Source organism: Melanostigma gelatinosum (assembly GCF_949748355.1).
Source record: "Melanostigma gelatinosum genome assembly, chromosome: 18".
In the NCBI taxonomy this organism is placed as follows: domain Eukaryota; kingdom Metazoa; phylum Chordata; class Actinopteri; order Perciformes; family Zoarcidae; genus Melanostigma; species Melanostigma gelatinosum.
In genome coordinates this window covers 14,743,547-14,768,923 of record NC_136651.1, presented here as the reverse complement: position 1 = coordinate 14,768,923, position 25,377 = coordinate 14,743,547, and the positions used below count along the sequence as shown (strand labels likewise).

At 40.7% G+C, this 25,377-nt stretch overlaps 1 protein-coding gene and 1 long non-coding RNA gene across 2 annotated transcripts; both read right to left on the bottom strand.

Moving 5' to 3' along the window:
• Positions 1–529: 529 nt before the first annotated feature.
• Positions 530–2,794, bottom strand: brcc3 (BRCA1/BRCA2-containing complex, subunit 3). Its single transcript, XM_079290040.1, has one exon. It carries the CDS (start codon positions 2,753–2,755, stop codon positions 1,973–1,975), a length of 783 nt encoding a protein of 260 aa, XP_079146166.1. The 5' UTR covers positions 2,756–2,794; the 3' UTR covers positions 530–1,972.
• A 12,834-nt stretch (positions 2,795–15,628) lies between these two features.
• LOC306792756 lies at positions 15,629–16,803 on the bottom strand. The gene is made up of 2 exons (XR_013772841.1): positions 16,670–16,803; positions 15,629–15,842 (listed from the first exon to the last, which is right to left on the bottom strand). It is a non-coding gene; the product is annotated as an uncharacterized lncRNA (long non-coding RNA).
• Positions 16,804–25,377: the final 8,574 nt, after the last annotated feature.

Genomic DNA, 25,377 nt, shown 5'->3' with positions numbered 1-25,377 from the left:
TTATTTTGGTCCCTGGGACTCTGTGGTGGCTCATGGTGGGTTTCAGACATTTCTCTCCTCTTGTTGCAGTCTGACTACTTACCCCATATGTGAGGTGGTTCACCTGCTGCTGTTTTGCTGCCTCCATTTTGCCTGTTTTGCTTCTATTTTGGCTGTATTTTTTGTCCAATGTTACAGTCACTGTCTCACTGTAACAGTCTTTCATGACACTGACAAAATAAAAAGATATTCAAGAAAGACTCTGTATATACTATAATAAGAAGTACTGTAAAGATGTAACCGATTGTCTGTTGTATGTGGTGCTGCTGTTTGCTGATTGGATATGTTAAATAAAAACATAAGTATATAATAAGTATTTGCTTGTTTGTTCTATTCCTCTGTGAAATGAAGCCGATACACATAGTATGGAAAAAAGGTAGGCCTAAATGTAAATTACACAGGTGTCATATTTGTATGGCTACAGCTTTAATTTTGAACAGATAACAGCAGTAGGTTGATTAATAAGGAAAACAAAATAAGCAAGTTCAAGACAAAATATTTACTGAATGGATCTTTTGCACAGCAGACATTTTGACTCGTCATAGTCGGAAAAGCACACACGGATTTAATGATATGAACGATGGGTCTGTTCTTTTCCTAATAATTCCTGAAACCGTTTTCAAACTCAAAACAGAAACGTGTTTTCGGTTTGGTATCATCGCCTCATTGTTTCAGGACTGAAGTGAAGTGACAGTGAGGTGTGTGTGGGTCACAGTGCAGCAGCAACAGCTGTTTTATTTTACAGTATGCAGAGGAAACACATGTTAGTCACACCTGAATAATGCACCTTCAAAAGAAAGAAGATTTCAGGCTTTACAAATCTGGGAGGAGACGAGGCAGAAGAAAAAGACAAAGCAAACAGAGTGAACTAATGTCAATCACACACACACACACACACACACACACACACACACACACACACACACACACACACACACACACACACACACACACACACACACACACACACACACACACACACACACACACACACACACCCTGCCGTTGCATTCAAAATCCCTCATTGACAGTATCTACAGTAACACCTGATAGTCCAAAGGCACGTTCTCTTTGTCACATGTCGCTCAATGTGCCCAGCTGGCTCTGATTCAGACACGTGACCCAAAGTAAGATTTGAATGTTTCTGCCCATAAATTACTTAATATTTCCCACCATCAGCTTTCCCTCCAGTTAACCATTGATCCCCATTATGGGTGGGTTAACAACTTCCATCGCATTATGTCTGCTAAATCTGAATTAAAGAGCCCGAAACCAAAACTATACCTTATAAGAGTAACTTCTCAAATGAGTCAGAGTTTAACTTTCTCTTCTCACCAAAGAGCAGAACAAAAACTCAAATCAGGAAACTATCTGGTCTAAGAAACAGGCAAGCAGAACTTCATCTTTGAGACTTTAGATAGCAGCTCTGGGGACTCGAGCTGAAGCAACGAGTTGTTTCATGGATTAGTTGATTGACAGAAGAAAACTATTTGGTAACCAACACATTTTTTTTGATGAATATTATCCAAAAAATGTAAATGTTCTGGTCCCAGCTTCTCAAATGTGAGGATTTGAGGAGTTTCTGTAGTTTTTATCATTTTAATTTGAGCATCGTCGCTTCGGACTTATATTCGGAGGAAACATTCTGTTAGGACCAAATTATTACATATTTGGCAGTTTATTCGTGAGTTGCAGCCGCATAACACAGTTGTACGAGAATGACCCTAAATGTAATAAAATAGCGATTTAAATAAGGACATTTCTAAATCAAGACTGCGATGCCACCCTTTTGGTATTAGACAGTTACAGATTGTTCATATTATGGACAACTTTTCGGTTGGTACAGAACCGAAAACAAGCAACACAGGAGGTCCGTTTCCTTCGTGGACAAAAACAACAACCGGCTGCTATGTGTCCTCTCTGTCCTCCCGGCTCACATAGCAGCCAGCTCCTGCAGCAGCCTCTCCTTCTCCTGCCGCAGCTCCACGACGCTCTGCTTGTTCTGCTCCAGGCGGTCCTCCAGCCACTGCAGCAGCGGCCCGCTCACCGCCGACATCTGGCTGCACAGGTTCTTGGTGAACACCGAGCCGTTGTGGATCTTGGTGACGGGGTCCAGGTGCGCAAGGCTGTGGATCTTGCGGTACGTGTCCTGCTCCTCCTGGCACAGGATCCGCGGCAGCTCCACGGCCGACTCCAGGCACACCTTGCCGATGGCCTCGCGGGGGACCACGTGGATGGGGATCTCCACCCGCTCGTACTCGGAGCCCTTCTGCGCCTGCACGGACTGGAAGCAGGTGTAAAGCACGCGGCCCGTCTTGGTGTTCTTGTCCTCTATGAAACAGGAGAAGATGAGGCCCACGAAGCACTGGTCCAGCATCTGGTACATCGCCTGGGTCCTCACGTCGACGTGGGAGGGCCACACAGTGATGTGCGGGTGGGAGTGGTACCAGCCGACCACCCGCATCGGCCTGCCAGTCATGTCGGCCAGCCTCTCCGCCTCCGTGGAGGCCGCCGACAGCTGCTCCGGGGAGATCTCCACCCGGTCCTTCCTCTTGTCCGAGCGGCGGAGGATGATGACTGAGTGGATGTGGACGATCCGCGTGGTCTCCACCTCTCCGATGCACAGACCCATCACCTCTTCTTTCTCCGTGCTTAATGCGTGATTCATGCACACCAGGAAGGCGTCCGACTCCAGGTGAACGGCGTTCACCGCCATACTGGTTCACAAAATGAGCTGTTCTGCTCGGCGCAAAGATGAAACATAAACACGGAAACAGCGTTTCACTTCCGTGTTCTGATGTGCGTCACTAAAACATTCCGTGTTGGTTTCAGCCGGGCTCTTCTATCGACGGAGAGTTCCGCTTATTTTTCGAGTGTTGTATAATAAATTGACTTATTGTTGGAATGCTGTTAAATAAAAGCCCCATGGATTAACTGTATTTTTGTTAAAAAAATGAATGCTCTTACTAATACTGCGACAACTACTACTGCTGCTGCTAATATAGTATTACTACTACTGCTACGACTACTTCTACGATAACTTTTGCTGTTGCTACCATTACTACTACTACTGCTACCATCAATATTATTACTACCACTACTGCTATTACTACCACGACTACTATTACTTATACGACAACTGCTACTACTACTACTGCTATTCATGCTTCTAAAAGTAGTAATACTACTACAGCTATTAGTACGACTGCTACTAGTACTACTACTACTGCTACATCTTCTACTGCCATTACTATTAATATTACTACTACCACTACTACTGGTGATATTAAATACTACGACCAACACTACAGATATTACTATGACTACTGATACTACGTCTTCTACTACTTCTTCTAATTACCAATACTTCTACGACTAATAATACTTCTACTACAACTTATACTACTACTACAAATATCACTACTACTACTAGTAATAATAATAATAATGTATTTTATTTGTAACGCACTTTTCATTTTTTTTTTTAAATCTCAGAGTGCCACAGAGCCAGTACATAGTAAAAACATGGTAAAAAGCATAGTTAAAACATAAAAAAAACTATAATAAAATAAAAACCAGTGAATGAACGGAAACACAAAAGAAATAACTGACAGTGACTTAGGTCAGAAAGGCTTTCCTGAATAAAAAGGTTTTTAGGCCAGTCTTAAAAGAGACCAGTGTCTGTGTTGCCCTTAGGTGGTCAGGGAGACTGTTCCATAGGCGTGGAGCTGCCGAGCCAAAGGCCCGGTCGCCCATGGTGCGGAGCTTGGTGCTGGGGACCCGGAGAAGCGAGCTGTTTGATGATCTGAGGGTGCGGGTGGAGATTTGGGGAGTGATGAGATCTTGTAGGTAGGGAGGTGCATGTCCATTTATGCATTAATGTGTGAGTAGTAGGACTTTGTAATCAATCCGGAATGAGACAGGGAGCCAGTGTAGGGAGTGCAGAATGGGTGTTATGTGCTCATACTTCCGGACTCTCATCAGGATCCTGGCAGCGCTGTTTTGGATGTATTGCAGCTTCTGGATGTTCTTGGCAGTGATCCCAGTGAATAGTGCGTTGCAGTAGTCCAGTCTTGAGGATATAAAGGCGTGGACGAGCTTCTCTGCATCTGACAGGGTTAAAGTGGGGCGGAGTTTGGAGATGTTTTTGAGATGATAAAACGAGGTTTTGCACAGGTGTTTTATATGGTCATTAAAGGACAGGTGTGGGTCAAACTTAACTCCCAGATTAGTGACTGTGGAGGCGAGGGGGATGACCTGACCGTCGAAGGTGAGATGAGTTATGGAGGATGACTGAACCTGGTGTGGAGTGCCAACAAGGAGGGCTTCGGTTTTGCTACTGTTTAACTGGAGAAAGTTGTTGCTCATCCACGCCTTTATCTCCCCAAGACAGGAGGTGAGACATGACATGGCTGCAGAGGGGCTTGGGGCAGTTTTGATGTAGAGCTGTGTATCATCAGCATAACAGTGGAAAGACATCCTATGTCTGCTGATGACACGACCGAGGGGGAGCATGTAAATAATGAAGAGGATGGGGCAGAGGACCGACACTTGCGGAACACCACAGGAGACAGGGAGCAGTCTGGACTTGTATCTTCCCAGTGACACATATTCAGTTCTGCCTGAAAGGTAGGACTGAAACCACTTGTAGTTGTAGTAGTTATTCTAATGCTACTAATACTTCTATGAATAATACTTCTACTACAACTTATACTACTACAAATATCACCACTGATGAATTTTTTTAAGCCACAGAAACTGTTCAAATATCAAAATGTTCAGCTCTTTCAGGAGAGGTGTGATATGACTTTTCATATTTGTAATCTTTAAACTCTTTGAATTATTAAGCTGTTTGCAATTTGTTTTTGAATTGGATATATATTTTCAGCAATGTTTTTGAGATTCATTTCAGCTTTCAGCATTCCAACGCATTTTCAGCAGGAAATGCTTTTTCTAGTTTCTAATGACGTTCTACTGCAGGAAGCGCTCTGGAAGAACCGTTTGGAACTTAGAGGTAAAACAGAGACAGTGTTCATTGAGTTAGTTATTGTTATCTTTAAGTAATTACTGGTGTGACCTAGAGAGCCTTCGAGTCAGACTACAGCAGCTAACACAGGAACACATTCAACATGTGGGAAGGATAAAGTTTACGATGATGAATTATATTCATGAATATTTACATGGGTTTAAATGAAGAAGTTCTTTTAAGGACATTGTTCTATTTTCCCTCTAATGAGCATACAATGTGTTATTTCTTAGATTATTGGGAAAATGACAGATGTGTAATATAAAGTGTATTTAAAGTTAAGATCATGCAGCAAAGAAGAACACACGGCCTTCATCGTGATACATTCAGATGTATCAAGTGTAATATGGATTATTACCAGTGGTGGTTTACTCAACTACTGCACTGTCCAATTTTGAGGTACTTGTACTTTCCTGTATTTCCATTTATACATTTTAGACGCAAACATTGCACTTGTTACTCCAGAGCATTTATGTGATTACCTAAGTTACTGGTTACTTTGTAGATTCTGACTAATAACACAAAATACAATATAACAATAACTTATAATGTATCATTGTAGGTTAAGATTAGTTCATTGATCCCCACGGGGAAATTCACCAACTACCCCGCAGTATATAAAGTACAGTATTCAAAATGAGCTCTACTTTTACCAGCTTCAACATTAAAGCTTTAATGCATCAATGATTATAATATAATAATATACAATATCTGAGTTCTTCTTCCAGCACAAACTGTGTGAGTCAAAGTCCCGGCACATAACAAACACATGTGTGTCTCTCATTCCTTCTGATGTGACATCTGCTCTGACTGGCAGTGTGCAGAGGAAGGATGGCTGCAGGAGATAGACGTGACTCAGCAGATGGCTCCAGCTCTGAGCGCTGCCACTCACACTCTGACAGCCGTGAGCGACGGAGGCGCTGAGTTCACTGGACCTCACTGGACCTCAATGTGCTTTAACTGTGTAACACTCAGAGAGAACCGATGCAGGCTAAGGACTGCGGGGACATATTTCTCTTATTAGATGTATCCCATCTACTACTTATTACTGTGTTAAAGTCTCCTGCACATATTAGTGTGCCTTGTGATTCTGAGGAAATCAGCTCAAGTATTTTTCTCATACTACTATGATCACTTTGTGGTAAATAGACACAGATAAGGTCAATTTGTTTTCAATCAACATCACTGCCTTCACTGTCCCTTATCTCCCTAACCAAGTCAAAGTTATTCGAATTATGTAATAATATCGCGACTCCTCTGTTTCTGGTTTTCAATGAGCTATAAAATGTGTTCTTGGATCCAAATTTAATTTTTCATGTTCATTTTGGGATAAATGCGTTTCCTGTAGAAATATAATTTGGTGGTTTTACCGTCTCATTTTTGACATTACTCTGCTTCTCTTAACCGGATTATTTAAACCGTTCACGTTCCAAGATGCTGCTTTGAAGTTACTGTATCCCATAACAGTTCAACATGTATGTGTTGGCAACATAGACACGTGCGTTGTAACAATAACGAATAACAAAAGCAGTAATAACAAATCAAAAATGCACCTCCAGCCTTACACTGGCCTGTCATCCTCATGAAGCTGCTGGTGCAGCTGCTGGTGCAGAATTAATCCTACTTCAAGTCGGGGTTCCCTCTCTGCAGAACACAAAGTCTCTGTTCCCTCTTGAGCCAATCAGTCACTAAGGCAAGTTTATTTGTAGAGCACATTTCAACGACAAGGTAATTGAAAGTGCTTCACGTTATTGTTTGGATCAGCCACCAAACAGGACAGAAACAGACTACAACCAGAAACCATCCTGGACTTGTACACCTCCAGAGTCAGGAAACGGGCTGGAAAGATCACTGCAGACCCTCCACACCATGGACACAAGCTGTTCCACCTCCTCCCCTCTGGTGGACGCTACAGAGCTCTGTACGCCGAAACCACCAGACACAGGAACAGCTTCTTTCCACTGGCCGTCACTCTGATGAACAATAAATAAGTCAGACTGCACTATTACCACCACTTGCACTATCACCTCAATTCATGCCATTGTCTATAGGTTTATGTTCACATGTGTGTGTGTGTATATATATATATATATATATACTTTTTTCTTTCGGATATATACTTATATTGTATATAGCTGTTAAATGTTTATACCTACATCCGTTCTACTTTTTTGCTGGCCTTTTTTATTCTTTATATGTATGTTTTCTTGTTTATTGTAAATTTGTGTTTGTACATTGAGAGCGGAGTAGAAACCGAAGACAAATTCCATGTATGCGTAAGCACACATGGCCAATAAAGCTGATTCTGATTGTGAACCACGCCACCTTGTGGGCGGTACAAGATATAGACAGGCAGTCAGCAAGACCGCATGAACAGTGTGTGTACGAGCGTCCGAATAAAAGCCTGTTGCAGTACATCAAGTCGTTGTTCATCTGGCGCATAACTACACTACAGAAACATTACACACCTCAATAGCTTTTTTGTCAGTTATTTGTTTAGTTTAATTATGTTGTTGTTTAGTATATGTAGTATTTTGGTTTGTTTGTTGATGAATTGGCTAACACTCAGGACGCCTGTGGTTACATGTATGAGTCGGCAGCTACAGGATCTCAGAGTCAATGTTGAAGCACTTTAACGTTTGGATCTGCATGAAGCTCAGCAATACAAAACATGAAGTGTGTTTGATAAGAACTAAATTGACCAGTTTTTTTTGAAGGAACTGAGCCTTTTTTAAAGAAGGAAACTATATATTTGTGTTTTTATTATAAGGGATTTTTTTTTACAAGAAGTGTCGATAAGTAGAATAAAATAATCCCTTCACATCACAGACATGTTGTTTTAAGGTCTGCATGCTTTTCATGAATCTGTTTTCACAATAAAACCCTCACAAGTAAGAGAGGAAGCAGCAGTAGTTTATTAAATAATGTTTAATCCACTTGTCAAGACAGTACAGTCGACTACAAATACGTCTAAGGTAGATCGCGTTTTAGCCCAAATGGTCATTGTCGTACTGATTCTATACCAAACTGCTCGTAACATCAGCTAGAGCCATGCTGCCGTCCACCTGCTACATGGTGTTCTTTCCGTTCATCTCTGTGGTGTAGATCACCCAGCGGTGACGTCCTGAACACGTTTAGGAGACAAACAAGAGTTTATTAATCCAATCTAACAAGTGTTATTTGACAAAACAACCCAAATCTGAACATCCTGTGCAAAATAACAATATGTTTTAGTGAAAATGTCCTGCTTGAAATCATTTGGGGATACTCGACTCGCCAAAGAAGTAGTTATTTTAATGCAATAATGTGTTCATCACATTAATGTTGCAGCTAAAGGTGGAGCTACTTTTAAAGAATACTGCTGAGTATCTTAAACTATAATAACACATCATAATCTATTTGTTAATTTATATTTTTGAATGAATAATCTGTAAAAAACTACGATATTTCCCTTTGAAGAGTAGTGGAGAAACGTTAGAAGCATACAGTAGCAGAAAATGGAAGTACAAGTACCTCAAAATTGTACAACAGTAAATGCACTTAAGTAACGTCACTAATATATAACATAACTATTAACAGCTGACATACCATAACTATTAACAGCTGAAAGTACTCACTGATAGAGACAGTAATACCAACTGTACTAACAACAAGAAACAGCTGTTTGTTAATATTAGTTTATTCAACGGCGATAATTTAATTTAAACTTTGTTTAATCAATAACATATAATACATATATATATTATCCCCAATAACTGACCGAGAACCACGTGTTTGTCGCTGGTTAAAACATGTCAACAGTACACAAATCAGCATTTAGCCTGATTAGCATCAGCATTGATTATGAACGGTTTCGTTCATAGCCACCAGCTAACACAGCAAAGTAGCAGCACTAGCGGGCTAAATACCAAGCTAACGGTTCATGTTTCAAATATAGTTTACCAGTCCATGATGGTGGGCTGCAAATTCCCGCTTCACGAGGCTTGACAGGATTCTTCTTCGTGAGTCTTTTGAAGACTGAAGTTTCTTTTCAATTTTTACAACATTTTGACATGTTTACATCAGTGGGATTGCAGTACAACAACACTGAACTATAGGGGGCAGCATCGTGTCTCACGGCATCCAAGCTACCAGGAAATGAAAAGCAGAAGAAGAATAAGAAGAAGAAGAATACCCACGAAGAAGAATCCTGTCAAGCCTCGTGAAGCAGGAATTTGCAGCCCATGTGACGTCACAACGGCTCGAAACAGAACCCTCTGACGTCACAACGGTTCGAAACAGAAGCCTTTGTTGTGTCACGTGATTGATGTCTTTATCTAGACATTGAATAGTTACCCTACAGCCAGAATAGTTTTCTACACTCAGAGCAGATACCTTCAGTGAAAACTTTACTGCATTGAAGATTTGAACGAAACCATGGATAGACTAGAAATAATTCATCCTGCAAGTGAGGAACTTGAAATGCTCAGTGACTATTTTAAATATCTCGAGGGTCATGTAGCTGAGTTTGAACATGTTTACAAATATTACAAGACCTCTCTAGGTCTGAAAGAAATAACTGAATTATCTTTTAAGCCACAGTTAAATGTACACTTTCCAGACCATCCAGGGTTTAAAATGGACATCTTTGGAGGTATTTTCGTCAAATATTTGCACACACCACCCATGGCATGGAAGGTTGAACATATTGACTTTATCGTTGAGAAAATGAAGGATCTAATGATTAAGATCATTGAAATGACAGGTGTTAAGTGTGATCTGGCAAAAAAGGAAATCTCTCAGGAGGTTGAAACAATCTCCATGGATAGACCAGATACATCACAGTCAGAGGGGATGAACAGATGTGCTGTCAGCCCTAGCGAACCTTCAATAGCTGGCTCAGTACATGAGGACACACTTTCTAAACCTTGTCCAGGTGCCACAGCACAGGAGGAACTAAAGAACGAAGGTTCTGATTCAACAACTAGCTCAGCATTTTGGGACACATATGCTGAACCTTGGCCAGGTGCAACAACACAGGAAGCACTAAAGAAAAGGTCATTTCATTCATTCGTGATGGCGCTGGTTTCGCGGATTTTCAAAAAACCAAATCACAACTGTACCACTGCAGAACCCATCACTCTGCCTCTGTTTGGGGCCATCACGATGCGGCTGTTTGAAAGAATGTGGATCGAAGTCCAGGATGACGATTTTGATCTCAAAACATTAGAAAAACTGGACAAGGTCATTTTCAAGAAACTGTGTAAGAAGTTTGGAGGTTCAAAAAAGGTGCGGTTGTCCATGGAATTAGAGGAACGAGAACTTGGGAACTACATTGCCTCCTCTGTCAAATATCACCTGACACGACCCAAAATATGGGACACCATCTGCAATTTATTCAGATGTGGAAAGAAGGTTCGGGAAACAATCTCCATGGATAGACCAGACACATCACAGACAGAGGAGACGGACAGATGTGCTGCCAGCCCTCTCAGGGGAAGAAATGAGAACCAGATGAAGTCCAGTCCGGATGACACACAGAGCTTTTCAGAGGTTCGGCAAGACTTCATCCATAAAGAGGTTGCAGCCCCATGTGTCAACTCTGCCCTCTCCGTTATCGCTCCAAGTGAAGAGCCTGTAATTAATCCGGGCATCGCTGCAAGTGAAGAGCCTGGAATTAATCCGGGCATCGCTGCAAGTGAAGAGCCTGTAATTAGTCGGGGCATGGCTCCAAGTGAAGAGCCTGTAATTAATCCGGGCATCGCTCGAAGTGAAGAGCCTGTAATTAATCCGGGCATGGCTCCAAGTGAAGAGCCTGTAATAAATCCGGTCATCGCTCCAAGTGAAGAGCCTGTAATTAATCCGGGCATGGCTCCAAGTGAAGAGCCTGTAATAAATCCGGTCATCGCTCCAAGTGAAGAGCCTGTAATTAATCCGGGCATCGCTGCAAGTGAAGAGCCTGGAATTAATCCGGGCATCGCTCCAAGTGAAGAGCCTGTAATTAGTCCGGGCATCGCTCCAAGTGAAGAGCCTGGAATTAATCCGGGCATCGCTCCAAGTGAAGAGCCTGGAATTAGTCCGGGCATCGCTGCAAGTGAAGAGCCTGGAATTAATCCGGGCATCGCTGCAAGTGAAGAGCCTGGAATTAATCCGGGCATCGCTCCAAGTGAAGAGCCTGGAATTAGTCCGGGCATCGCTGCAAGTGAAGAGCCTGGAATTAGTCCGGGCATCGCTGCAAGTGAAGAGCCTGGAATTAATCCGGGCATCGCTCCAAGTGAAGAGCCTGTAATTAGTCCGGGCATCGCTCCAAGTAAAGAGCCTGTAATAAATCCGTGCATCGCTCAGCCGTTCTTCTGGGCAAATAGGAAACCTCGGCCAGGATATTGGGACGCTTGGTGGTTGTATTTTCCTTCAGGATGAACGCAATAAAGAGCTCCGGTCCTCTCAGGGCCACCTCAGAGGTCCAAAGTGAGACCTCACAGCTAGAAGGCTTGAGTCTGTGTGATGTCTACTGTGATAGTAGGCACCATCTGATAACTTCTACTGTGCTAGTAGAAGTTATCAGATGTAATAATCTAATACCTTCTACTGTGATACTAGGCACCATCTGATAACTTCTACTGTGCGAGTAGAAGTTATCAGATGTATAGATGTAATAATCTAATACCTTCTATTGTGATACTAGGCAATGTCTGATAACTTCTACTGTGCTAGTAGAAGTTATCAGATGTAATAATCTAATACCTTCTACTGTGATACTAGGCACCATCTGATAACTTCTACTGTGCTAGTAGAAGTTATCAGATGTAATAATCTAATACCTTCTATTGTGATACTAGGCAATGTCTGATAACTTCTACTGTGCTAGTAGAAGTTATCAGATGTAATAATCTAATACCTTCTACTGTGATACTAGGCAATGTCTGATAACTTCTACTGTGCTAGTAGAAGTTATCAGATGTAATAATCTAATACCTTCTACTGTGATACTAGGCACCATCTGATAACTTCTACTGTGCTAGTAGAAGTTATCAGATGTAATAATCTAATACCTTCTATTGTGATACTAGGCAATGTCTGATAACTTCTACTGTGCTAGTAGAAGTTATCAGATGTAATAATCTAATACCTTCTATTGTGATACTAGGCAATGTCTGATAACTTCTACTGTGCTAGTAGAAGTTATCAGATGTAATAATCTAATACCTTCTATTGTGATACTAGGCAATGTCTGATAACTTCTACTGTGCTAGTAGAAGTTATCAGATGTAATAATCTAATACCTTCTATTGTGATACTAGGCAATGTCTGATAACTTCTACTGTGCTAGTAGAAGTTATCAGATGTAATAATCTAATACCTTTTATTGTGATACTAGGCAATGTCTGATAACTTCTACTGTGATAGTAGAAGTTACCAGATGTAATAATCTAATACCTTCTACTGTGATACTAGGCAATGTCTGATAACTTCTACTGTGCTAGTAGAAGTTATCAGATGTAATAATCTAATACCTTCTACTGTGCTCGTAGAAGTTATGTATGCAATATGTTATTTGTATTGTATTGTTTTTTAACAGCAGACACTGTACACTGTATGTATGTTTCCAAGACAAATTTCCTTCGGGACAATAAAGTATCTTATCTTATCTTATCAGATGTAATAATCGAATACCTTCTACTGTGATACTAGGCAATGTCTGATAACTTCTACTGTGATAGTAGAAGTTATCAGATGTAATAATCTAATACCTTCTATTGTGATACTAGGCAATGTCTGATAACTTCTACTGTGCTAGTAGAAGTTATCAGATGTAATAATCGAATACCTTCTACTGTGATAGTAGGCAACGTCTGATAACTTCTACTGTGCTAGTAGAAGTTATCAGATGTAATAATCGAATACCTTCTACTGTGATAGTAGGCAACGTCTGATAACTTCTACTGTGCTAGTAGAAGATATCAGATGTAATAATCGAAGTACTTCTACTGTGATGGAAGGCAACATCTGATTCAAACAAAACAATAATAACCATAACATAAGCACAGCAATCATTTGTGTAAAGTCTCTAATAAGTTACGTATGGCTGATTTGAAACTGTTGCCGTTCATTTACAATCCATCTATTAACATGTGGGCACGGCAACGAGCAGCAGGTTTGAATCCCTATCAGTGTGTGTAAATAGTGAACACTTTGGGTCTGCGAGTGTGTGTGTGTGTCATTGTTTTTGTCCCTTTCCAGGAACAAATTTCACCGGTCAGTTGGTCAGCACAAAGGCCACATGCTGCGCTTAATAACAACCACTGTTCCTCTCTCCATTCATGTGTTTTCTTCTCCTCCTCAGTCTGTGTAATCACTATGGAAACAAATAATACATAAAGGAAGTGGGAGAGTTGTACTCTTCTTGCATTCGATTTTCTTTACAAATAGTTAACACGCTTATTTTTTCAAGTTTTGTTTCCTTTTCTTTCCTTATCTCCAGGTTTTCCATGACTGGAGTCTCTGTCTCTCTCCCGTCATGAACGTGACTCTGGGCAGCTGTACGGGAGAGATGCCGTACGGATACCAACCCCGCATGAGGGGGCTTTACATCGCCACAAGCTCGTCATCGCAGAGCTGGCCATCATCGGCAACTTCCTGGTCTGTCTGGCCGTCAGCAGCAACAAAACACTCCGCACTGTCACCAATTACTTCCTGGTGAGGAAACCTGTTTCGACCCCATCTAAAATGTCTTATCATGACATACGAACCTGTGGTTTGAGGAAAACTACGAGCAGATATCTAAAGGACCAAAAGTGTGTTTTACTCTGTGTAGGTATTATTGTCAGTGGCGGATATCCTGGTGGGCTTGGTGGCCATTTCCTGCGCAGTGCTGACAGACCTGGGTCGACCTCACCATGACCTGCCCCTCTGCCTGCTGCTGCTCAGCATCCTGATGGTGCTCACACAGGTAGGAGCATCTAACCTGGTGGCTTTGGGGATCAATTGCGGTTGGAATCCTGCAGGGCAAGAGCGCCACCTATAATGTCCCTTAATACTGAATTGATCAAACTTTCGACCTTTGAAGGTTTCTTTTATTTTGTGTTGATGCCAAGGAACTAATATATTTCCCCATCATGCTTAAGCGTCTGTAGTGACACTAGTCACTACAGAGAAAGTATCCACCAATGTGTCTCACCCTCTGTAGTGTTTACATATTAATATAGACAGTACACCCCCCCCCCTATGTGTCTCACTCTCTATAGTGTTTACATATTAATATAGACAGTACATACGGGGGTGTACTGACCCCGTTAGTGTCTGTATCTCTACCTACAGTCTGTTGTGGGGGGCAGTGCCTTTAGAAACAATGAACAGAACAGACATCAAGGATCAAACAAGGCAAAAGCGCTGAAAATATGAAAATATGAAAATATGGGGTACATGAATTGATGTCAGGAAGCAATGTTGTCAAGAAGCGCACATTGATTTTAGATCATTGCCTTTGGGTGGATCATTTCTTTTATCTATTCAGAGTGACTACAGTTGTTGGTTTAATGTCCAAGACTGTGTCAGTCAGAATGCAGTGAAAGAGACGTTAAAACACAGTTAGCAGAGGAGGGTCGTCATGGGTCCAGCACACTTTCCCTGCATCACTCTGCTTCAAATCACCCCAGATGGGACTCGAACCCACAATCCCTGACTTAGGCCAGTGCCTTATCCATTAGGCCACTGGGGCTCCAAAGTAAAATGTGGGGAACATGAGACCAATACATTGATGTCACGAAGCAAAAACAATGCTCTCGTGCTCAGAAGCTAATGCATCGTCTTCAACCATCAGGTGAGGACATTAAAGGAACGTCCCCCGTACAAGCGTTACCGAGGACAAGACGTCTGCACAGGAGATTTAGCTGCATTCCCACATGTCCTGCCTGTGTAACTTCCTCCTCCTCAAATGTTGCCATGACAGCCAGTCTCATCATGTCTCACGTTGCTGTGATGGGATTTCTGCCTGTAATCCCTCATCTTGGCCTGTGTGCCTCTCCTGGAAGCAGCAGTAACACCTGTCTTTACTTTCTCTGGCTGTATGTAAAAAGCCTGTTGCAGTACATCAAGTCGTTGTTCATCTGGCGCATAACTACACTACAGAAACATTACACACCTTAATAGCTTTTTTTGTCAGTTATTTGTTTAGTTTAATTATGTTGTTGTTTAGTATATGTAGTATTTTGGTTTGTTTGTTGATGAATTGGCTAACACTGAGGACGCCTGTGGTTACATGTATGAGTCGGCAGCTACAGGATCTCAGAGTCAATGTTGAAGCACTTTAACGTTTGGATCTGCATGAAGCTCATCAATACAAAACATGAAGTGTGTTTGATAAGAACTAAATTGACCAGTTTTTTTTGAAGGAACTGAGCCTTTTTTAAAGAAGGAAACTATATATTTGTGTTTTTATTATAAGGGATTTTTTTTACTAGAAGTGTCGATAAGTAGAATAAAATAATCCCTTCACATCACAGACATGTTGTTTTAAGGTCTGCATGCTTTTCATGAATCTGTTTTCACAATAAAAACCCTCACAAGTAAGAGAGGAAGCAGCAGTAGTTTATTAAATAATGTTTAATCCACTTGTCAAGACAGTACAGTCGACTACAAATACGTCTAAGGTAGATCGAGTTTTAGCCCAAATGGTCATTGTCGTACTGATTCTATACCAAACTGCTCGTAACATCAGCTAGAGCCATGCTGCCGTCCACCTGCTACATGGTGTTCTTTCCGTTCATCTCTGTGGTGTAGATCACCCAGCGGTGACGTCCTGAACACGTTTAGGAGACAAACAAGAGTTTATTAATCCAATCTAACAAGTGTTATTTGACAAAACAACCCAAATCTGAACATCCTGTGCAAAATACTTCTGACAACAATATGTTTTAGTGAAAATGTCCTGCTTGAAATCATTTGGGGATACTCGACTCGCCAAAGAAGTAGTTATTTTAATGCAATAATGTGTTCATCACTTTAATGTTGCAGCTAAAGGTGGAGCTACTTTTAAATAATACTGCTGAGTATCTTACACTATAATAACACATCATAATCTATTTGTTAATTAATATTTTTGAATGAATAATCTGTAAAAAACTACGATATTTCCCTTTGAAGGGTAGTGGAGAAACGTTAGAAGCATACAGTAGCAGAAAATGGAAGTACAAGTACCTCAAAATTGTACAACAGTAAATGCACTTAAGTAACGTCACTAATATATAACATAACTATTAACAGCTGACATACCATAACTATTAACAGCTGAAAGTACTCACTGATAGAGACAGTAATACCAACTGTACTAACAACAAGAAACAGCTGTTTGTTAATATTAGTTTATTCAACGGCGATAATTTAATTTAAACTTTGTTTAATCAATAACATATAATACATATATATATTATCCCCAATAACTGACCGAGAACCACGTGTTTGTCGCTGGTTAAAACATGTCAACAGTACACAAATCAGCATTTAGCCTGATTAGCATCAGCATTGATTATGAACGGTTTCGTTCATAGCCACCAGCTAACACAGCAAAGTAGCAGCACTAGCGGGCTAAATACCAAGCTAACGGTTCATGTTTCAAATATAGTTTACCAGTCCATGATGGTGGGCTGCAAATTCCCGCTTCACGAGGCTTGACAGGATTCTTCTTCGTGAGTCTTTTGAAGACTGAAGTTTCTTTTCAATTTTTACAACATTTTGACATGTTTACATCAGTGGGATTGCAGTACAACAACACTGAACTATAGGGGGCAGCATCGTGTCTCACGGCATCCAAGCTACCAGGAAATGAAAAGCAGAAGAAGAATAAGAAGAAGAAGAATACCCACGAAGAAGAATCCTGTCAAGCCTCGTGAAGCAGGAATTTGCAGCCCATGTGACGTCACAACGGCTCGAAACAGAACCCTCTGACGTCACAACGGTTCGAAACAGAAGCCTTTGTTGTGTCACGTGATTGATGTCTTTATCTAGACATTGAATAGTTACCCTACAGCCAGAATAGTTTTCTACACTCAGAGCAGATACCTTCAGTGAAAACTTTACTGCATTGAAGATTTGAACGAAACCATGGATAGACTAGAAATAATTCATCCTGCAAGTGAGGAACTTGAAATGCTCAGTGACTATTTTAAATATCTCGAGGGTCATGTAGCTGAGTTTGAACATGTTTACAAATATTACAAGACCTCTCTAGGTCTGAAAGAAATAACTGAATTATCTTTTAAGCCACAGTTAAATGTACACTTTCCAGACCATCCAGGGTTTAAAATGGAGATCTTCGGAGATATTTTCAACAAATGTTTGGCCACACCACGCATGGTATGGAAGGTTGAACATATTGACTTTATCGTTGAGAAAATGAAGGATCTAATGATTAAGATCATTGAAATGAACGGTGTTGAGTGTGATCTGGCAAAAAAGGAAATCTCTCAGGAGGTTGAAACAATCTCCATGGATAGACTAGAAATAATTCATCCTGCAAGTGAGGAACTTGAAATGCTCAGTGACTATTTTAAATATCTCGAGGGTCATGTAGCTGAGTTTGAACATGTTTACAAATATTACAAGACCTCTCTAGGTCTGAAAGAAATAACTGAATTATCTTTTAAGCCACAGTTAAATGTACACTTTCCAGACCATCCAGGGTTTAAAATGGACATCTTTGGAGGTATTTTCGTCAAATATTTGCACACACCACCCATGGCATGGAAGGTTGAACATATTGACTTTATCGTTGAGAAAATGAAGGATCTAATGATTAAGATCATTGAAATGACAGGTGTTAAGTGTGATCTGGCAAAAAAGGAAATCTCTCAGGAGGTTGAAACAATCTCCATGGATAGACCAGACACATCACAGTCAGAGGGGATGAACAGATGTGCTGTCAGCCCTAGCGAACCTTCAATAGCTGGCTCAGTACATGAGGACACACTTTCTAAACCTTGTCCAGGTGCCACAGCACAGGAGGAACTAAAGAACGAAGGTTCTGATTCAACAACTAGCTCAGCATTTTGGGACACATATGCTGAACCTTGGCCAGGTGCAACAACACAGGAAGCACGAAAGAAAAGGTCATTTCATTCATTCGTGATGGCGCTGGTTTCGCGGATTTTCAAAAAACCAAATCACAACTGTACCACTGCAGAACCCATCACTCTGCCTCTGTTTGGGGCCATCACGATGCGTCTGTTTGAAAGAATGTGGATCGAAGTCCAGGATGACGATTTTGATCTCAAAACATTAGAAAAACTGGACAAGGTCATTTTCAAGAAACTGTGTAAGAAGTTTGGAGGTTCAAAAAAGGTGCGGTTGTCCATGGAATTAGAGGAACGAGAACTTGGGAACTACATTGCCTCCTCTGTCAAATATCACCTGACACGACCCAAAATATGGGACACCATCTGCAATTTATTCAGATGTGGAAAGAAGGTTCGGGAAACAATCTCCATGGATAGACCAGACACATCACAGACAGAGGAGACGGACAGATGTGCTGCCAGCCCTCTCAGGGGAAGAAATGAGAACCAGATGAAGTCCAGTCCGGATGACACACAGAGCTTTTCAGAGGTTCGGGAAGACTTCATCCATAAAGAGGTTGCAGCCCCATGTGTCAACTCTGCCCTCTCCGTTATCGCTCCAAGTGAAGAGCCTGTAATTAATCCGGGCATCGCTGCAAGTGAAGAGCCTGTAATTAATCCAGGCATCGCTGCAAGTGAAGAGCCTGGAATTAATCCGGGCATCGCTGCAAGTGAAGAGCCTGTAATTAGTCCGGGCATGGCTCCAAGTGAAGAGCCTGTAATAAATCCGGGCATCGCTCCAAGTGAAGAGCCTGTAATTAATCCGGGCATCGCTCGAAGTGAAGAGCCAGGATATTGGGACGCTTGGTGGTTGTATTTTCATCCAGGATGAACGCAATAAAGAGCTCCGGTCCTCTCAGGGCCACCTCAGAGGTCCAAAGTGAGACCTCACAGCTAGAAGGCTTGAGTCTGTGTGATGTCTACTGTGATAGTAGGTACCATCTGATAACTTCTACTGTGCTAGTAGAAGTTATCAGATGTAATAATCTAATACCTTCTACTGTGATACTAGGCACCATCTGATAACTTCTACTGTGCGAGTAGAAGTTATCAGATGTAATAATCTAATACCTTCTACTGTGATACTAGGCAATGTCTGATAACTTCTACTGTGCTAGTAGAAGTTATCAGATGTAATAATCTAATACCTTCTATTGTGATACTAGGCAATGTCTGATAACTTCTACTGTGCTAGTAGAAGTTATCAGATGTAATAATCTAATACCTTCTATTGTGATACTAGGCAATGTCTGATAACTTCTACTGTGCTAGTAGAAGTTATCAGATGTAATAATCTAATACCTTCTATTGTGATACTAGGCAATGTCTGATAACTTCTACTGTGCTAGTAGAAGTTATCAGATGTAATAATCTAATACCTTCTATTGTGATACTAGGCAATGTCTGATAACTTCTACTGTGCTAGTAGAAGTTATCAGATGTAATAATCTAATACCTTTTATTGTGATACTAGGCAATGTCTGATAACTTCTACTGTGATAGTAGAAGTTACCAGATGTAATAATCTAATACCTTCTACTGTGATAGTAGGCAATGTCTGATAACTTCTACTGTGATAGTAGAAGTTATCAGATGTAATAATCTAATACCTTCTACTGTGATAGTAGGCAATGTCTGATAACTTCTACTGTGCTAGTAGAAGTTATCAGATGTAATAATCTAATACCTTCTACTGTGCTCGTAGAAGTTATGTATGCAATATGTTATTTGTATTGTATTGTTTTTTAACAGCAGACACTGTACACTGTATGTATGTTTCCAAGACAAATTACCTTCGGGACAATAAAGTATCTTATCTTATCTTATCAGATGTAATAATCGAATACCTTCTACTGTGATAGTAGCCAACGTCTAATAACTTCTACTGTGCTAGTAGAAGTTATCAGATGTAATAATCGAATACCTTCTATTGTGATACTAGGCAATGTCTGATAACTTCTACTGTGCTAGTAGAAGTTATCAGATGTAATAATCTAATACCTTCTACTGTGATAGTAGCCAACGTCTAATAACTTCTACTGTGCTAGTAGAAGTTATCAGATGTAATAATCGAATACCTTCTATTGTGATACTAGGCAATGTCTGATAACTTCTACTGTGATAGTAGAAGTTATCAGATGTAATAATCTAATACCTTCTACTGTGCTCGTAGAAGTTATGTATGCAATATGTTATTTGTATTGTATTGTTTTTTAACAGCAGACACTGTACACTGTATGTATGTTTCCAAGACAAATTTCCTTCGGGACAATAAAGTATCTTATCTTATCTTATCAGATGTAATAATCGAATACCTTCTACTGTGATAGTAGGCAACGTCTGATAACTTCTACTGTGCTAGTAGAAGTTATCAGATGTAATAATCGAATACCTTCTACTGTGATAGTAGGCAACGTCTGATAACTTCTACTGTGCTAGTAGAAGTTATCAGATGTAATAATCGAATACCTTCTACTGTGATAGTAGGCAACGTCTGATAACTTCTACTGTGCTAGTAGAAGATATCAGATGTAATAATCGAAGTACTTCTACTGTGATGGAAGGCAACATCTGATTCAAACAAAACAATAATAACCATAACATAAGCACAGCAATCATTTGTGTAAAGTCTCTAATAAGTTACGTATGGCTGATTTGAAACTGTTGCCGTTCATTTACAATCCATCTATTAACATGTGGGCACGGCAACGAGCAGCAGGTTTGAATCCCTATCAGTGTGTGTAAATAGTGAACACTTTGGGTCTGCGAGTGTGTGTGTGTGTGTCATTGTTTTTGTCCCTTTCCAGGAACAAATTTCACCGGTCAGTTGGTCAGCACAAAGGCCACATGCTGCGCTTAATAACAACCACTGTTCCTCTCTCCATTCATGTGTTTTCTTCTCCTCCTCAGTCTGTGTAATCACTATGGAAACAAATAATACATAAAGGAAGTGGGAGAGTTGTACTCTTCTTGCATTCGATTTTCTTTACAAATAGTTAACACGCTTATTTTTTCAAGTTTTGTTTCCTTTTCTTTCCTTATCTCCAGGTTTCCATGACTGGAGTCTCTGTCTCTCTTGAACGTGACTCTGGGCAGCTGTACGGCAGAGATGCCGTACGGATACCAACCCCGCATGAGGGGGCTTTACATCGCCACGAGCTCGTCATCGCAGAGCTGGCCATCATCGGCAACTTCCTGGTCTGTCTGGCCGTCAGCAGCAACAAAACACTCCGCACTGTCACCAATTACTTCCTGGTGAGGAAACCTGTTTCGACCCCATCTAAAATGTCTTATCATGACATACGAACCTGTGGTTTGAGGAAAACTACGAGCAGATATCTAAAGGACCAAAAGTGTGTTTTACTCTGTGTAGGTATTATTGTCAGTGGCGGATATCCTGGTGGGCTTGGTGGCCATTTCCTGCGCAGTGCTGACAGACCTGGGTCGACCTCACCATGACCTGCCCCTCTGCCTGCTGCTGCTCAGCATCCTGATGGTGCTCACACAGGTAGGAGCATCTAACCTGGTGGCTTTGGGGATCAATTGCGGTTGGAATCCTGCAGGGCAAGAGCGCCACCTATAATGTCCCTTAATACTGAATTGATCAAACTTTCGACCTTTGAAGGTTTCTTTTATTTTGTGTTGATGCCAAGGAACTAATATATTTCCCCATCATGCTTAAGCGTCTGTAGTGACACTAGTCACTACAGAGAAAGTATCCACCAATGTGTCTCACCCTCTGTAGTGTTTACATATTAATATAGACAGTACACCCCCCCCCTATGTGTCTCACTCTCTATAGTGTTTACATATTAATATAGACAGTACATACGGGGGTGTACTGACCCCGTTAGTGTCTGTATCTCTACCTACAGTCTGTTGTGGGGGGCAGTGCCTTTAGAAACAATGAACAGAACAGACATCAAGGATCAAACAAGGCAAAAGCGCTGAAAATATGAAAATATGGGGTACATGAATTGATGTCAGGAAGCAATGTTGTCAAGAAGCCGCACATTGATTTTAGATCATTGCCTTTGGGTGGATCATTTCTTTTATCTATTCAGAGTGACTACAGTTGTTGGTTTAATGTCCAAGACTGTGTCAGTCAGAATGCAGTGAAAGAGACGTTAAAACACAGTTAGCAGAGGAGGGTCGTCATGGGTCCAGCACACTTTCCCTGCATCACTCTGCTTCAAATCACCCCAGATGGGACTCGAACCCACAATCCCTGACTTAGGCCAGTGCCTTATCCATTAGGCCACTGGGGCTCCAAAGTAAAATGTGGGGAACATGAGACCAATACATTGATGTCACGAAGCAAAAACAATGCTCTCGTGCTCAGAAGCTAATGCATCGTCTTCAACCATCAGGTGAGGACATTAAAGGAACGTCCCCCGTACAAGCGTTACCGAGGACAAGACGTCTGCACAGGAGATTTAGCTGCATTCCCACATGTCCTGCCTGTGTAACTTCCTCCTCCTCAAATGTTGCCATGACAGCCAGTCTCATCATGTCTCACGTTGCTGTGATGGGATTTCTGCCTGTAATCCCTCATCTTGGCCTGTGTGCCTCTCCTGGAAGCAGCAGTAACACCTGTCTACTTTCTCTGGCTGTATGTAAAAAGCCTGTTGCAGTACATCAAGTCGTTGTTCATCTGGCGCATAACTACACTACAGAAATATTACACACCTCAATAGCTTTTTTTGTCAGTTATTTGTTTAGTTTAATTATGTTGTTGTTTAGTATATGTAGTAATTTGGTTTGTTTGTTGATGAATTGGCTAACACTGAGGACGCCTGTGGTTACATGTATGAGTCGGCAGCTACAGGATCTCAGAGTCAATGTTGAAGCACTTTAACGTTTGGATCTGCATGAAGCTCAGCAATACAAAACATGAAGTGTGTTTGATAAGAACTAAATCGACCAGTTTTTTTTGAAGGAACTGAGCCTTTTTTAAAGAAGGAAACTATATATTTGTGTTTTTATTATAAGGGATTTTTTTTTACAAGAAGTGTCGATAAATAGAATAAAATAATCCCTTCACATCACAGACATGTTGTTTTAAGGTCTGCATGCTTTTCATGAATCTGTTTTCACAATAAAACCCTCACAAGTAAGAGAGGAAGCAGCAGTAGTTTATTAAATAATGTTTAATCCACTTGTCAAGACAGTACAGTCGACTACAAATACGTCTAAGGTAGATCGCGTTTTAGCCCAAATGGTCATTGTCGTACTGATTCTATACCAAACTGCTCGTAACATCAGCTAGAGCCATGCTGCCGTCCACCTGCTACATGGTGTTCTTTCCGTTCATCTCTGTGGTGTAGATCACCCAGCGGTGACGTCCTGAACACGTTTAGGAGACAAACAAGAGTTTATTAATCCAATCTAACAAGTGTTATTTGACAAAACAACCCAAATCTGAACATCCTGTGCAAAATAACAATATGTTTTAGTGAAAATGTCCTGCTTGAAATCATTTGGGGATACTCGACTCGCCAAAGAAGTAGTTATTTTAATGCAATAATGTGTTCATCACATTAATGTTGCAGCTAAAGGTGGAGCTACTTTTAAAGAATACTGCTGAGTATCTTAAACTATAATAACACATCATAATCTATTTGTTAATTTATATTTTTGAATGAATAATCTGTAAAAAACTACGATATTTCCCTTTGAAGAGTAGTGGAGAAACGTTAGAAGCATACAGTAGCAGAAAATGGAAGTACAAGTACCTCAAAATTGTACAACAGTAAATGCACTTAAGTAACGTCACTAATATATAACATAACTATTAACAGCTGACATACCATAACTATTAACAGCTGAAAGTACTCACTGATAGAGACAGTAATACCAACTGTACTAACAACAAGAAACAGCTGTTTGTTATTAGTTTATTCAACGGCGATAATTTAATTTAAACTTTGTTTAATCAATAACATATAATACATATATATATTATCCCCAATAACTGACCGAGAACCACGTGTTTGTCGCTGGTTAAAACATGTCAACAGTACACAAATCAGCATTTAGCCTGATTAGCATCAGCATTGATTATGAACGGTTTCGTTCATAGCCACCAGCTAACACAGCAAAGTAGCAGCACTAGCGGGCTAAATACCAAGCTAACGGTTCATGTTTCAAATATAGTTTACCAGTCCATGATGGTGGGCTGCAAATTCCCGCTTCACGAGGCTTGACAGGATTCTTCTTCGTGAGTCTTTTGAAGACTGAAGTTTCTTTACAATTTTTACAACATTTTGACATGTTTACATCAGTGGGATTGCAGTACAACAACACTGAACTATAGGGGGCAGCATCGTGTCTCACGGCATCCAAGCTACCAGGAAATGAAAAGCAGAAGAAGAAGAAGAATAATAAGAAGAAGAATACCCACGAAGAAGAATCCTGTCAAGCCTCGTGAAGCAGGAATTTGCAGCCCATGTGACGTCACAACGGTTCGAAACAGAACCCTCTGACGCACAACGGTTCGAAACAGAAGCCTTTGTTGTGTCACGTGATTGATGTCTTTATCTAGACATTGAATAGTTACCCTACAGCCAGAATAGTTTTCTACACTCAGAGCAGATACCTTCAGTGAAAACTTTACTGCATTGAAGATTTGAACGAAATCATGGATAGACTAGAAATAATTCATCCTGCAAGTGAGGAACTTGAAATGCTCAGTGACTATTTTAAATATCTCGAGGGTCATGTAGCTGAGTTTGAACATGTTTACAAATATTACAAGACCTCTCTAGGTCTGAAAGAAATAACTGAATTATCTTTTAAGCCACAGTTAAATGTACACTTTCCAGACCATCCAGGGTTTAAAATGGACATCTTTGGAGATATTTTCAACAAATGTTTGGCCACACCACGCATGGTATGGAAGGTTGAACATATTGACTTTATCGTTGAGAAAATGAAGGATCTAATGATTAAGATCATTGAAATGAACGGTGTTGAGTGTGATCTGGCAAAAAAGGAAATCTCTCAGGAGGTTGAAACAATCTCCATGGATAGACTAGAAATAATTCATCCTGCAAGTGAGGAACTTGAAATGCTCAGTGACTATTTTAAATATCTCGAGGGTCATGTAGCTGAGTTTGAACATGTTTACAAATATTGCAAGAGAGCTCTAGGTCTGAAAGAAATAACTGACTTCTCTTTTAAGCCACAGTTCAATGTACACTTTCCAGACCGTCCAGGGTTTAA